This window comes from Colletotrichum siamense, assembly GCF_013390195.1.
Source record: "Colletotrichum siamense strain Cg363 chromosome Unknown KSG_Cg363_contig02, whole genome shotgun sequence".
In the NCBI taxonomy this organism is placed as follows: domain Eukaryota; kingdom Fungi; phylum Ascomycota; class Sordariomycetes; order Glomerellales; family Glomerellaceae; genus Colletotrichum; species Colletotrichum siamense.
In genome coordinates, this window is record NW_023501015.1 from 630,319 (window position 1) to 646,867 (window position 16,549).

General features: G+C 39.0%; 4 protein-coding genes across 4 annotated transcripts; 2 read left to right on the forward strand and 2 right to left on the reverse strand.

The window, feature by feature from the left end:
* Positions 1-367: 367 nt before the first annotated feature.
* Positions 368-2,564, reverse strand: CGCS363_v002189 (uncharacterized protein; the record flags this gene model as incomplete). The annotated part of the gene is made up of 2 exons (XM_036634038.1): positions 368-2,259; positions 2,312-2,564. The coding sequence occupies 2 exons, from the start codon at positions 2,562-2,564 to the stop codon at positions 368-370; spliced, it is 2,145 nt and encodes a 714-aa protein (XP_036499181.1).
* A 1,097-nt stretch (positions 2,565-3,661) lies between these two features.
* Positions 3,662-4,995, forward strand: CGCS363_v002190 (uncharacterized protein; the record flags this gene model as incomplete). Its single annotated transcript, XM_036634039.1, has 2 exons — positions 3,662-4,323; positions 4,389-4,995. 2 exons carry the CDS (start codon positions 3,662-3,664, stop codon positions 4,993-4,995), a joined length of 1,269 nt encoding a protein of 422 aa, XP_036500145.1.
* A 161-nt stretch (positions 4,996-5,156) lies between these two features.
* Positions 5,157-6,106, reverse strand: CGCS363_v002191 (uncharacterized protein; the record flags this gene model as incomplete). The annotated part of the gene is made up of 3 exons (XM_036634040.1): positions 5,157-5,691; positions 5,755-6,006; positions 6,081-6,106. The coding sequence occupies 3 exons, from the start codon at positions 6,104-6,106 to the stop codon at positions 5,157-5,159; spliced, it is 813 nt and encodes a 270-aa protein (XP_036500146.1).
* Positions 6,107-7,281: 1,175 nt separating this feature from the next.
* On the forward strand, positions 7,282-9,735 carry LIP-1 (Lipase; the record flags this gene model as incomplete). The annotated part of the gene is made up of 4 exons (XM_036634041.1): positions 7,282-7,633; positions 7,725-7,813; positions 7,876-8,075; positions 8,148-9,735. 4 exons carry the CDS (start codon positions 7,282-7,284, stop codon positions 9,733-9,735), a joined length of 2,229 nt encoding a protein of 742 aa, XP_036500143.1.
* Between the last annotated feature and the right edge of the window lie 6,814 nt (positions 9,736-16,549).

The window sequence follows — 16,549 nt, forward strand, 5'->3', positions numbered from 1 at the left end:
ATTTCCACGGCTATCAAGGAAAAGTAGCGTCACGATGCCTCTAGTACGTTGAGATAAGGGGAGCTCGGGCTTAGTCGGCACTAAATCTCGCGTGCCGAAGTACCTAACATCTTTTTTTTTCGGTTCTTTTGCCGTTTGAACCTCAGAGTTCGCAGGCGCAAGATCGGGATCAAATGCTTGTCTGTAGCAAAGTCTCAGCCCGCTACGGGCCGCTGCCGAGCACCAAACATCGGAATCTGAGACCGGGTGCTGCCGACATGCCGACTTGCTGTGAAATTCAAGTTCCACTTCACCATTGCCTCGCATGTGGCTCAAATTTAATCCTGCCTTGACAATCGAGTCCTTTCAGGTGAAGACAGAAGTGACGCTACACGAGTACTATCTCCTCCGGCTCGCTTTTGAAGAGATCCATCCCCCCTTTATGTGCAAAGAGGACAAAAGCTCCAACTCGCGCGTAGTTTCCGAGCTCCTCCATGGGATGAATAACAAGACCCCAGCCAGTTCGCCTGTGCATTGGATCCGCGCAGTACTTGCACGTGTCGATGCTCTCATAGCCGCTGGAGAACAAATTGTCGCCTAACAACGCTTCACTCGGTACCCAGTCGTCATAGTCTTCATCGTCACAGTTCGCAAGCCACTTCATTTTGCCCCATTGCGAAGTTGGCGAGCAACAGCTGGATATCAAAAATAGTTGCATGCTCTCTGGTCTCTGCACTGAAGTCTCGCTGACGCCCCAGTCCAGCATGCAGGTTCCGATCCCGCCTGAGAACTTCCCGTAGGACGGACGACAGTCACCGCTGGGCCCCAAAGATTTCCTTTCGACGTCCGAAGGAAACGGGCACATTTTCCCCCTCAGTCGAAGAGAAGCCCCGCTAAGAGGTCCGAAGGTGTTGCTGCCTTGAAAATCTATGCGGTAGTCTATGAGGGCAAACTCGGGGCGGACGTGGCTCGGCTGCGTGACAACTTCGAAGAACGTCTTTTCTTTTTCGTCAGCAGCAGATGTCGCCTCTTGAGCAGCGACAGACATTGAAAAGTGCCTGTCGGGCAGATTTTCGTGGCGTGCTGTTCTCGATGCCCAGCTCCATGAAGGAGCGATGTACGGATCTGCGTGCTGCAAGCTGTGTACTAGTGAGGCTAGGTCGCCAGGTAATGGCCGTGAGATTTCCCAAACCAGCTGGTGGTGGAGATCATTTTCCCATAAACCCGCAAGATATGTGTCTCCTGTAATCGTTGCAAGTCCCTGAGCGAGACCGGAAAGCCCTGGGAGAATGTCCTCTCGATATGTCCAGATCCTACTCTGGGCTTCATTCACTGAGGTCCATTGCCAGTATGCGTCTTGCACGCTCTCCGCCGAGTGATTTGTCTCGGCATCACACTTTCCGAGAGCCTTATTCATCACAGATCTCAATGGACCATGCATTGCATCTGTGGCAATGTGCCCGTTCTCGGAGATTGTCTTAGCTTCGCAGACAAAATGGCACATAGAAGGCCCAAATACGATCATGCGCGGTGAAAGAACCAGCTCCTGAAAGGTCCAGCCCCTATGATCCCACGAAGAGCGTTGGAGATCCACGTAAAGTGATGGGCCAGGACGAGGGGTCCCCATCGCATGCTCGTCAAGATCCGTAGAAGATAGAATGAGTCTGTAGGAGCCCCTGATGTGCTTGCGGCGCGATGACTCGAAATCGACGTCGAGACCTCTGGGCCGTGCTCCGAGATAGCTTTCGAGACAAGACTGCGAAGAAACAGGGCAGATGGCCACAGAACAAGAATAGTACACATGGCCCATCATCTGACTCTCTCGGTCCCAATCTTCCTTGTCTCCTTGGATGATACAAATAGCGTCAACCCAAAGGTACCGAATACCGAGCGCCCAGCAAACCTTGACTGTGTCCCGCACGACGGGACTCAAGGAGCTAAGCGGCATTCCTTGACAGTGGGTTGCAATCGTACTTTTCGTAGTCTTTACCTGCTTTACAGCGTCTCTTTTTGGTCCCCAACAATAGCTCAGTGCTGCATACTCCAGATCATCGATCGTTCGCAAGTTGAAAGCGTCTTTAGTGAGGATGAGTCGTGGGACATCCATCTCGCTCTGACCGACGTCAATAAGCCTAGTTGGTAAGAATTGCGATGCTGGTTTGATGTGGTCGCATTCGTCATCGCAGCTCTGAAGCTCTGACTTGAGCCATTCCACAGTGTCCGGGTCCAAAGGCTCTGGGGCGCACTTCGCGTCAACTCTCAGCCATTGAAGCAGGTCATCTTTCGCAGAGTCGTTAGAAGCGGATTGTAACAGATAAGCCGAGTAACCTACTGTTGCTGGTCTCAATGTCAAAATTCAGAACTGCAAGCTGGGCCGACCGTGTCCCTCCCTCGACCTTGTACACCTCGCACCTCCAGTAAGCCAAACCAGGATCTGTGACAGAGACGTCATTTGCATCTCCTTGTCCGCCCCATAGGTATCCCCCGTTAACAAAGATTTCGCCCTTGTACCCTACGTTCCGCTGGAGAAGCCCTTCTCGAATGAAGCCACACATGCGGCAGCCAGCCCTGGCAAATTCAGCCATTCTGGGCAAGTCGGGCAGTGTATCTTTCCAACTGCGAACAGGTTTCATGATGATGATCTTGCCTCCTTCTCGAGAATGTCGCAGGGTTGGCTCATTGTTCCAGTTCATGCCTTCGGAAAAGCCATCGGCGCTATCGTCGAAGACTACAACCGAGCACCCTTCGCAAAAACTCACATTGCCTGGGTGATCGGGTTCTTGAGATTGTTTTAGGCCCATGTCTTTTTGATGCGTATTAAAAGAGTGGTCATCAGAATTGTGTTCAATACAACACAAGTGAATGGAAACATGGACGGACGTTCCTTAGGAATGATCCCTGCGCATAAGCACTTACAGTTAGGGCACTTTGATGCAGGTTGATGGGGAGTCGTGTTGGAGCAAATCAGGGAGAACGGTCCTTTTGTATCCAGGGGGTCCCATCTGCAGGCTAAGGGTCACAGGGCCCGCTTTAACTAGCGAAACAGCTATGCATAACATGGAGGGAATTGAACGCAGTGCGGTGTCAGATACTTTTTGATTTTGATGTTGATGTTTATGTTAAGAAAGATTTGAGAAAGATGCCGTCAAAATCACGTTCCCTTTGCGTAGGACGAGATCAAAAATCTACCGCAAATAACAACAAATATTTTGATTTGGTTGTTTACTGAAAATAAGCAGTCGACTGAAGGATTAATATTTGTTAATACATTATATTTGCTTATCGACTTCTATCTGTTTATAGAACTGTTGGTATCGCAATAAGCGAGTCCAGATTGATCTGGTTACTCGTACTACTTAATGCAGGCTGACTCTCTTCTCTGACCACCAATCTATTTGACGTCAAGCACTAACACATCATTATGTTTGGTGAAGTCTTTGCAATCACTACATTTTATCAATCCGCAAGTTTCTTTGGCGATGGCGCAGACGACAAGATCGGATGTGGGTTCATTTGTGTCCTTGGGGGAGAAGGATCGAAAGTAATCACATCCCCTTCTCAGTTACGGACGTCTATCCACAGATCTCATGCTCACCGCAATAATTTTAGACCCAGCGCTCCACGCCTGACATGGAAACTTGAAGCCAGCCAGCGCCTTTCGCTCACCACGCCGTACCCGATCATGAGCACCATACACAGCGCCGCAGACGATAATAGCAAGGGCAGACGTTGTATCTTCCACTGGTCCATGTACACCAACGCGTTTGCCGAGAACGGGTGCATTCTCGTGCGCCACAAAGATAACGGCACCTTCGAAAAGGTACTCGTGGACAACAAGTCGGGTCTCGTAGCATTATCAGAGCAAACTATCGACAGCTTGGTCGTATCCGGACAACATCAAGCTAACCTATTCGAACTCGGTTCCGGAGAGCAGACGAGCCCGACCAGACTGGATCTCCCTGAGCGATACTATCGCGTACTGAAGGCAGGTGAGACGTACTCGCTGGTCTTTCCAGGAGCTGAGATTGGTATGTGGGCCTGGGGCAGCATCCAAGACAATGTAGGACTTGAGATGAAGGCTGGGACGCTACTTCCATCAGGACTCAGGTCGCGACCGCGTGCCAAAAAGGGCCAAGGTCAGCCCCAGCTGATCATGCCCGGGGGAGCACTCCTCACCTTCACGGCAGTGGCAGAGGAGGTAGCCTGGCCTGAACGTGCGGCCAGAGAAGCACAGGTGGGATTCGTGGCGGCGAACACGGAGGAGCAGAGGTGGCGAATGATGCAACAGGCAGCAGCTCGCCGCAAGGCGGAATCGTCTGTGCCGCTGGTCCCCTCTGATCGAATGTGAGTATCCAGGATTAATTATGCACGGTCTTTTTACACGAGCTAGGCGTCTAATGTTGCAGCAGTCCCGGGGCGCCAATGTTCTCGGCGTCACTTCGGTGTCCGCCCACACTGCGTGGCCGTGGATACTTCGACGTCGAGATCGTGATCAAGTACGAAGGCGTCGAGCGGAGTGGCGACCAGCCTGTGACATTCCATTGGTTATCCCTGGTGTCTGAACAACAGCCTGGAGGATTTCAAATCTATCGCCGTCGGCGAGGTGATGCTCCAGGCGATAGCGGTGCTGAAAGCGGTACCTGGGAATCCTGCGAGCTCGAAGAGACCAGCTTTGGTTTCATGATCGTCGACGAGCCGGACATTTCCGTTCGTGTTGGGCAGCACAACCACTTCACGAGCTTACGGCCGGGGGAGAGCTGGACAACGACCCAGACCCTCTCTGGAGAGGACACGGAGTTGCCTCGGGATATGGCCCCAGGTGACGTCTTTCGCTGCACTTTTGAGGAGGCTGCAGTTGATTGGTGGGATTGGGGAATCATGGAGGATCATGCAGAGACGGTGGTTAAGCTGCCTTGTTATGAAGCTGGAAATGTCACCGAGCCATCTGATAATGGAGGTCGGCCGAAGCTGGTAGTTTCTAGCGCGAAGCCAGTCGAGTTCGCGATAATCGAGTAGTTACAGGTAGTCAGATCTTGGAATTTAGCGCATTGCCTGTGGAAATCCTTGCCAACAGATTCTCAATCTGCCTAGAAATGCGATTAGAGTAAAATATATTCATTCGTGTTCGCGCCTTGCAATTTGGCCTAAATTGAGATATTTAGGCAGCCCCCGCAACTTCAGATCAAAGGCTCTCTTTCGCCGTTTGCGCCTTGAACCCCCGCATGCCATCCATTGTGCTGCATGGCAATGTACAAAAGATCCGCCTGAGCGATCACGAAGATAATGTAGTCGATGAGCACAAACCCGACCATCTGAATCCAGGCGAGGAACGCCCTCCCGAAAATCGGAAAGGGCCAGACCAAGCGACCAGGCCACGCAACTCCCACGATGAAGAACACAACCGCCTGCGCCGCGAGCCCCACAACGCTCAGCGAACCGAGTCCTGAGCCTTCAGGGCGCGCACGAATTGTACGTGCTTCCGCATATAGAGCAGCGATGCCAAAGATCGTGATGATCGGGTTCAGAAAGTAGGTGTGGAAGCCAAGGAACATAGCGTCAAACCACCTGCGGCCTTCCCTAGATGATGGGCTGGCTGTGACAATGATGAGGGGGACGAGAGAGATGAGTAGATAGGTCGTGTAGATGGCAGAGACTTTGGCGGGCACGCCGCGAGGTTCATCGCTTGGATAAAATACGATGCTTGAAACGAGACTGTGGTGTCCAAGTTCTTTGTTAGCAAACTGATGATTGTGCAGCGCCGAGGGATATGCGTACATCAGCGTCCATAGAGCCCAAACGATGGCAAACTGGGCGAGGTTCAACCAGTCGCCGAGGGATGCGGGCTGGTGCACGAAAACATCGCTGTCTTCGACGCCCGTCAAAAGGGTAACGTCGATCGTGAGTAGCTCAGTCGCAACTAAGAGGTTGAAGAGGACGTAGTAGAGGCTGACTCCTGAGCTGTCACGACGCGACCACAACCGTTGGAGCTGAGGTAGGAACGATGCGAATGTGAGCAGTAGGAATACACTGAAACGCGAAGATCGCCGAGTCAGAGTCGCCAACTTGTTCCCAGGAACATGGGGTTTGGAGAAGTAACGCACATTCTGAGCCAGTTCGGGACTGCCATATTGAGTATAGATGGGCTGGATGTGTCTTGGTTCGGAAGGTAATGCAACGGAAAAGGACCGGACGTGTGCGATTATGGGGAGTCCAAGTTCGTATTATCGAGAGATTGCTGCTGAGAGCGAGTGGAGGTTTATGTTGAACTCCCGCTGCGCCGTTTGCTCCCTCCGCTCCCACCATCTCCTCCTTTGTTTCAAATTGATGTCAGCCTTACCCGGCACCTGTGTTGGCCGCCCCGCGCCTCCCGTCTGCATGTACAGCCCGAATCCTTCGGCGAGGCGGGATGGCTATGCGCGGCATTTTCTCAGGAACGAACCCGGCTCTGACCAATGCAACCCGCGTTTGAATGGAGCTTGTTCTGCCGATCATCGTGTGATGCATATTCTAGTGCTGACTGGCTGAATAGAATGGCTGGAAGAAGTGGCCTTGGCTCCCGGCCCGCCCTCGGCCAATACTACCCCACGATTACTCCCCCACAGTAAGCGCCCGGAGGTTGTGAACATTTGCGGTATTGTCTCACCACAAAATATCATGATGTTTTGGTCAACGTGAGGATTGACAGGGTTGAGAAGAGAGTTACGAATGCCCGAATACAACTCTCAAGCCAGGCAACCCAAGTTGGCCTTGTCTTGGCCAAGAGCCTTGGATCCCGTCACGCCCCCAACATTTAATTATTCTCACTTGGTTATGCAAGTTAAATTAAAAATTACTGAGGTTCTTCCTACTTGATTGCATACTTCCTGGTCTTGTTAGGATCTGCGGCAACTCCCTCAGCCCACTCCTGCGTCGAGATGCTCGCTTCGTGAGGTGCCATGAACAGCAAGTTGAGAGTTGAGTTGAGGAATACTGCGTATGATCCTAATTATAGCATGGCTGGTTGCAGTTGGGGTCTATGGCGGTTTGTCAGTTTACTGCGGCATCTGGATGTCAGCTTCGTGAAGGCTCGTGATGTGGATGTCAGTTAGGCAGAGAGAGAGAGGAAAGACGGCAACTGTACAGGAGTTTCTAAAGTATTTCATTGATTCAATTGCGATCTAGAATCGTATATAAGTCTCTCTTAATGCCCAGGTAATTCTCTTTCCAAGTCACAGATCCAAGGCAAGAGGCCAGCATCAACTGATCATTCCATCTCTCGTTCAGTTTCCCACAATCGTTCAGTGCCTGGAGAATCTCTTCAGCATGAATCTCTTGTCACTCTTTCCCGCACTTTTGGTGCTGGTCGCCTCCCATGTTGCCGTTCACGCATCACCAGTCGATGCCAGCAATAAGGGCAGCGGCTCGCATCAGCTTCTTGCACGAGCTGACCCTCCCGTCATGGTGCCCGTGAACTTTGCCACGGGCCAAGGTGAGTGTAGTGACGAGAGAAAGACTATCATCCGCACCGAGATGTCGTGGGCGTATGCGATGGCCATCGAAGCGTACAGCGACCCGCAATTCGGCGACTACTACAATCACTTCTTCTCCCAGAGTCTTCGAGACCAGGCCGACTTTGGTGATAAGGTCAAGGAGCGCTATCGTCGCATGACAGACAGTGAGTACACTATCCGCACCTGATGAGAGTCAGCCGATGTTGGCCTGTGGCGGTCTATGCAGGTACTGACGTGGGCATGTTCACCTTCTAGTCCTCAGTGGTAGATCGCCTGAGTTTACCGTCACGGTAACCTGCGACGAAACCAAAGAAGGGTGCTGGAAGAAAGGCTGGTGGGCTTCCGTGGGTAATCCCTTACGACGAATAGTCTGGACTGATTTACTGATGCAAATGGGGATCGCCAGATGAACGACAACTTGCAGGTGATGAACGTTTGCGACGCGTTCTTCAAAGACAACGGCGGTTTCCTAAGCGATTCGACGTCAACGACGCTGGACGCCTGCGATAACGATGTCATGGATCTTCGCTATGCGCAGCGGGCCAAGTCTGGCATCTTACTCCACGAGATGACCCATACATCTTACGGCGTGAACAAAGAATCAGGGTATGTAGCTCACCTCTCAAAACCACCTCTCACCATTCACGTGGGACCTTGCTGACGGTATACTGTGATCAGCGCTCTCGACGTGGCTTACGGCTACAACGGCTGCACTGCACTCGCAAGGGGAACCTTCGACAGGTCCTGCGTCTCATACAAGGCAAAGCCCAAGAAATCAGGAACCCTGCCGACCCCTGACAAGATCATCTGCCAAACCACCAACTCAGACGGCGTAATTGTGGAGGGTATTTGCCCCGCGGACTACAGCGAGAACAATGCCGACACGTACTCGTTCGTCGCCGCCGGCATCTTCTTCAGCAAGCGCTGCCAGAAGGTGATCCCCTACCCCGCCACCACGGGCCCGCCAGCCAGCGGAGGCGGCACGAAGAGACAGGTCATCGACTCGTGCCCCATGGCCGACTATGTCGTCTGGGACGGTGACGACGAGAGCGCGAGAACACGTGTGGCCGGCTACGCGCACTTTGGCGACTCGTACGCCAGCGGCATGGGCACGGGGACGACGTCGGGCGACGCGTGCCGTGTCGGATCTAACAACTACGGCGACCTCATCTACAAGTGGCTCAACGACGATTCCATCGCGTGGGAGGGCCCCAAGTCTTGCTCCGGCGACACGACGGTCGAGTTGATGCAGAAGCTCGACGCTTGGAGTACGGCCGCGGACACCAACGTCGTCACGCTCACCATCGGCGGTAACGACCTCGGCTTCTCGGACCTAGTATGGTACTGCATCATCACCCCGAACACGGCTAGACTGGGATCGACAAACCGCAAGAATTGCGAGGAGGCCCAGGAGAAGGCTTTCGCCATGATCCAGGATGAGGGCGACGACGGCTTCAAGGCGAAGCTGAAGGCCGCTTATACGAAGGTCCTGCAGAAGGGCCACGACGCTGGCACCGACATCATGCTATACGTCGCCGGCTACCCGGTCTTCTTCAACACATTGACAGAGGACTGCAAGGACTCCTCGTTCCACTACTGGTGGGGCGGATACAAGCCTTCCTCCGACTGGCCCCTCAACCGCATCGTGTACCTCACCAAGAAGCTGCGCAGCGAAATGTTCGAGCTCGTCTACCGGACAAACACCGCCATCAGCGAGGCGGTCGACGAGGCCAACGAGGAGTGGGGTGAGACCGCCGTGCGCTTCATCAACATCGCCAACTCGTTCGACCCGAGGGACGGGACCGACCACAGCTGGTGCTCCAGCGACGACGTCCACGAGCCGGACGAGAATCGGGAGGACACCTGGTTCTTCCTCAGCGGCTGGAAGGACTTCGATGCGGAGTCCGCAGCGGCGGTCCGGTCCCGAGCCCAGGACGAGGCCGAGGCGAAGGCCCTCATCCAGGCGGGCAACGCCACTCTGCCGGATGCCAAGGAGTGCGAAGGCGTGACGGGATCGTCTGGAGGCGACCCATGGAAGTTGTGGCAGTGCCGCATGGCCGAAGCCGTCGCCGAGGACCCCAGCGGCCCGGCGGCCGCGAGGTTCAATGCTACGAACCGTGCTCTCGGCGGTGGCAACATGACCATCCAGGACATCGACTGGTGGGTTCCCACGCGCCAGATCAAAACGTTCCACCCGAGGACGCGCGGCATGATTGCGTACCGGGATGCCATTATCCACGAGATGCAGCTCTACGGGCAGATCTGAGGACGCGAAAAGCATGTTTCTTTCTTTTCTGGACTCTCCTTGACCTTTCCCCTTTTCGAATCTCTCTGTCTCTCCTTTCTGGTGCCTATTTCTCTTCGGAACATTCTGGGAAAAGCATATTCTGTAGATACTGCTAGACCATATTTACCTTAAACAAGCCTTCTTATTTCTTTGCGGAAGACCAGGTCTTGACGGTTGTCCCTCAGCGGACGAGAAGTGAATTCTTTGCGCATAAACGCAAAGCTGAAGCGAGGTCTGGCCTATGATATTGAGATGCGAAATCCCAGCTCTCGATCGTTGGACCAAATTTCCGTTGCCCGATCGAGCAATGGACGTCGCCCTAAGGCTACAACATCGAAGTAAGCATTGGTTTGTTTTCCTTTTTTTTTCTCTCCTTGTTGTTTTCTTTGCTCTGGTGGGATATTCACTCGACCTGGATGGATTGGATTTGGTCCAATTCTTTCGTGGAGATTTCGTGTTAGAGAAGGAGCTCAGTTTGAAGTGCTCCGCAATAAACTACCCAGATTATTTCCTGACCTTAATGAGAACTTGATCAAGTCCTGTAAAGGAAGTCGTTGCTAAGAAGGCAACTGCAACTTCCCTCCTTCACACTTTTTACTATGACCTGCTATTAGCAAGCTACAGCGCACTACACTAGAACCTTAATATATATAAAACACACTATTAATACCCTTAATCGTTTATTATAATAGCTTTATAGCTATATATAAGTATTATAAATACTTAACCTAAGTTTAAATTACTAATTTAGAACTTTTCCTTTCCCCCTACTTCTATTAAATTATTATATTTATATTTCTAAATATCTATTATAATAGAATTATTACTTCTTAATAGCTTTAAAAAGATAGAATATATAATAATTACTATTAAAATATAAAAACTATTCTATCTATTTAATACTTATTAATAAGTTTACTAAATAATTATAATAAATTTAAATTAATTAGTAAAAATTTATAGAAAATAACTATAAAAAGTACTTAATAGTATTATATAGAAATTTATTACTTATATCTAATAAATAGTTATTTTTAAGCTTTTTTAAGATAATATAGCTATAAAAACCTCTTTTTAAAGTTAAAATAATATTATATTTCCCTCTAAAATACTCTCTACTAAATAAAATATAGTAACTAATTTAGTTTAGTTATATAATATTTAGAAGTTTTATATTTTACTAAAACTTATTATAAATTACTATTTACTCTTATAAGCTCTTAAAATCTTAATATAAACCTATAAAGTCTTGTTATATATTTTCTAGAATAAAATTACTAAAGCTTTAAATATTTTATTAGTAGATATTATTTATATTTTATATACTACTTTAAACTATATTAATATTTTATACTTTATTTTTATAAAGAAAGCTTTTTTTAAATAAATAAAAAAGATTTATAAAGCTATAAGTATTTAATCCCTTAATTTCTTTTAGAAATAATATAAATACTTTATTAATTATATACTTATAGAAGTTCCTAAGTATTTAGATAACTTTATTATTATAATTACTAAAGAAATAGTTAAAGCTAATATCTATAAATATATAAAGCTATACTTAATATAAACTTATTTAATATAAAAAAGTATAAACTTTACTACTTAAACTTAGTTTTAAATTATTATATTACTCTAACTTTATAAAAGTACTAAATAGTATCTTTTCTATAAATCTATTTATACTTATTTTCTACTAAAGAAGAAATAAGTATTTATATTTTACTCTAATAAGTATTAAAAATATTATATTAATTATTTCTATATTAAATCTTATTACTATAGCTAATATAGTTAAACTAATTATACTAATATTAATATAGCTTTAACTTACTTAAATAACTCTAAATACCTAAACTATTATAATACTTTCCTTATAAACTATAATAACTATACTACTTATCCTATTTTAAAAAATAATATCTAAGTTATACTTTTAAAATACTAATTATAAAAAATTTAATAAACTACTTATAATATATTATTTATATTTAAACTTAATAGCTCTTTCTATAACTTACTTTTAAGTATTTTTACTTCTTTAGCTTAATTTAAAATAGCTTAATTAATAATTATTACTAATAATATAATACTACTTAACTATAAAATAGCTAATACTATTTAAACTATTATAGAAAATAACTTCTTTATTTTAAACTTATTTGTAGAAAATTTTAAGTTTAAAAATATTAAAACTAAAATATTAAATATACTTTTTACTTTTTAATTTTATTAAAAATAAGCTTATACTATTAAGTTTAATAGTATTACTTATATTATAACTTACTAAAAAGATATAAAATAAGAGGTTTTTAGAGAAAACTTAAAAAATAGTAGTTTACTATAGCTTAACTTCTTTAAGTTTTAAAAACTTATAACTCTATAAATTTCTACCTTTTACTTTTTTTATAACTTTATTTATAGTACTACTTTATACTCTAAAGAATTAAGTTATTATAATAATATATAATAAATCTCCTTTTTTAAAAATAATATTTTATTTTAAATAAGTTTAAAAATATTATACTAAAAGCTTATATATTATATAGTATAATATTAAGTATAAAAACCTTATAAATTATATATTACTATAAAACTATATTAAGAAGTATATTAATATAATCTTAATATAAGAACTTTATACTAATAAGAAAAAGAGAAAGCTATTTTTTATAAACTATTTTTTCTATAAAATATTCTATTTTATTAATACTTAGGAATATTATAACTTAAATATTATCTTTTAAGTAATTATATATATTAAAAAAAGTTTAAAAACTATTTAAACTTAGTTTTATAAAACTTATAACTTTATTTAAATATAAATTTAAAATATAACTATTCTAAATATATATAAACTTAATATAGTAAGTAATAATACTACTATTTATATCTTTTAGTACTTTATCTCTCTTTATTTCTTTATTAGTAGTAATTAGAATATTATAACCTTTTCTTAAACTTTTAGTATAAGAATTATTAATAATAGCTTAAAAATTAAGATTTAAGTAAATTAAAATAATTTTTCCCTTCTAAATAAGCTTAAAATACTAATATATAATACTAATTATATTATAGATCTATTTTAGTTTAATATTCTACTTACTTTAATAGAAATAAATCTTATTTTTTATTTTAAAATAAATTATAAAACTATTTTAGTTTATATCCCTATCTTTTTAGCTTTAAAACTAAGCTTTTTAGTTTAAATATAAATACTAAATAGTAAATTTAAGTAATTTACTATTCTTTATAAATAAAACCCTCTTTTTATTATTACTTTAGATATAATATTAATATAATATAATATTACTACTAAATCTATCTTCTACTACTTCTTATAAATAATAAATATTATAACTTATTTACTTTAGTATATTTTAAGTTTAGCTATTTTAGCTTAATAGTTATTTAAATACGAAGATACTAAATAAAAATTATATAAAGTTTAATATACTTAATCTTTAAACTATAAGCTATATTTATACTTTTTCTACTCTTTCTATAAAAGAGAAAAACTTATTAATATAGAATTTTAATAAGCTATTTATACTTATAAAATAGCTTAATACTATAATAAAGTTAATTATATAGTAAATATCTTTAATTTTTACTATATAATAAAATAATACTAAATAAAGCTTAATTTTTATTTATTATTTTTAAAAATTAGAGATAAAATAATTAAATCTCTTATTATAAAAATATAAGCTTTTAGAAAAGCTTTACTTAAGTACTTTTTAGCTATAAATAATATTTAAAACCTAAATAATATCTAAATCCCTCTTTACTTTAATATCTTATAAAATACTTCTATCTCTCCTACTTAAATAGCTACTATAATACTTATTATAAATATTATATTTAGAATTAATAGTATTATAATTTATATACTTTAAGCTATTTAGCTAACTATAGCTAAGTTTATTTAAGCTCTCTTCTAAGCTTATTTAACCTCTAAATACTATTTAGAGATTTTCAAAAAAGCTAAAATAATCTTTATATTTAAGAAGGGGAAACTTTTAACTAAAATTACTTTATACTATTTTATATCTTTACTCTCTTATTTTAGAAAAAACTTTAAGTACTTATTTACTTAGTATACTACTTATATAATATTATTAACTTAAATTATTAGTATTTAATATTTTAAAGCCTTCTTAAAGTATAATATAGTTAATTTTACTACTTATATAACTTATAAAATTAAAGCTATTTTTAAAGCTAATTTAATTACTTCTTTTATTATATTTAATACTAAAAGTACTTTTAATATTATTCTTATTAAGCTATATAAATAAAAATAACTAAAACCCTTTATTTATTATATTAAGTTATTTATAACTAAATATTAAGCTTAAATTTATTTTAAAAGTATTATCTTAGAACCTTTTCCCTTCTATTATAAGTTTTCTTAAAGTTTCTTTATTTCTTTTATTTTATATTTACTCTACTTTATAAAGCTTCTACTATAAAACTTTAATTTTTACTTTAGTTATATTAATAATATCTTAATATAAACTAAATCCCTTTTTATAAAAGAAAATACTAAGCTACTTATAGCTAATATTACTTATATTTTATACTAAAATACTAAAAATAAGGTTTTTTTTAAACTAAAGAAGAATAAAGCTATGTATATTTTATAAAAATATAAGCTAATAAACCTTCTAATTAAGGCTAATAGTTTAATAATAATACTTAAGGATATTATAGAATAGCTTAAAATTACTTTTAATTATAAGCTTACTTTTATACTATATATTTAGATCTAAATAGATATTATTTTAAAATATACTAAATTCTTTTATAGTTTAAAGGTAGTTTATAAAAGCTTCCCTCTTACTTTTATATATAAAGCTATTACTTTAATTATTATTTTTATTACTATTTATAGTATAAAAGCTTAGTTTTTTAAATTTTAGAAACCTAATTATATCCTTATTTAATAATACTTTAGTATTACTTTAATAAAACCTTTCTACTTAATAAACTAAAAAAGGTATTTTTAGCTTATTAATAAAGTAATTTATATTAATATTTAGGAAGTTTTATTTATATAGTATACTATTTTTATTACTATTTTATACTATAAATCTAAAATCCCTCTTATAAATATTATATTTAAAGCTTATTAACTTTATTTTACTATAAAGCTTAGCTATCTTAACTTTTACTACTTATTAATTTAATACTTATATATTTATCCCTCTAACTTTTACTATAAACTTATATAACTATAATATACTATTATAATACTTTTTTATTACTTTTACTTTATTTTAATACTTTTATAACTTTTAAACCCCTCTTATCCTCTAAAGAAAATAGCTACTACTAAATTTAAAGTTTAATTTAAAGATATTCCTAAAAATAATATTATTATATATACTAATAGATCTAAATTTAAATTTAGAGATATTAGTTATAGTTATATTATATTTTTAAGTAAAAAAGAGGAGAAAAAAAAAACTAAAATACTTTTTATATAAAACTCTTAGTACTTAAGTTTTACTAAAGTTTTTAATACTAAAGTTAAAGTTATAAACCTTAAGTTATATATAATAATATAGCTATAAAGCTTAATAAGTATAATTTATATTTATATTAATAACTTTAATATTATTAATACTTTAAAGGGATATAATAATATACTTTTATTTTTATAAATAACTATTCTTTAAACTAAAGAGTATATTACTTTAGTAACCTCCTCTATCTTTATTTATTAAGTTTTTAGTTATAAAGATATTCTTAAAAATAAATTAGTAGATATACTTATAAAATAAAAAGTTTTAATAGCTCTTCTTAACTTTATCCTACTAGCTATAGTAACTACTATAAAGTATTTAATATAAAAAAAAATTATAAAATACTACTAAGAGTAATAATATATAAATAAAAAACCTTAATATTATACTTATAATAACCTTTAGTTAGTATTTTAATACTTTTTAAAATTAAAGCTTTTATAAAAACTTCTATACTATTTAATTACTATTTATTTAAAGTATAATAATTTTAAGATATACTATAAGTATTTTACTTAGAAGTAATAAAACGTTTAGAGATATAAATATAGAAAATAGAAATCCTCTATATATATAATATTCTATTATTTAACTTATTTAAAGAAATTTTAATAGCTTTAATTACTAATTAATAATAAGTTAGGTTTATTTTTATTTAAAAACCTTAAGTATTATTAAAGATCTATAATTAATAATCTAAAATAGTTTAAGAAGTTTAAAGAAATTATAAGTTTCTTTAGTAGTTAAAACTACTAAATAATTTATTTATATAAACTTTTTAGCTAATAACTTTCTTAAACTCTATTATACTTAGTTCTATTTTAATTTTTTAGCCTAAATAATTTAAATTATTATAAGAAAATATAAAAATTAACTTATTAATTTTTCTAAGAAAAACTTAGTTTTTCTAATAAAATATAATAAGCTATAAGTAATTTTACTTCTTTAGAGGTTTATAAATAGCCTAAGCTTTAGCTTTAACTACTAACTAAAAACCTCTTACTTAGATTTTATAATAATACTAGCTTTAATATAATAAAGCTTAAACCTCTATAATACTAACCTTAGCTAAATAATATAAGATATAAGCTAGAAATAGGGGATACCTAGCTATTCTTAGCTTAAAATAGCCTCTAAACTTAGAAATACTATATATAGGAGGTAATTAACTAGAAGATGCTTAATTTAAGGAGTAGGAATAGTATATAGTAGATTTATAGATATATAGGCTTACTCTATACGACGTATACCTTAAGGAGCGA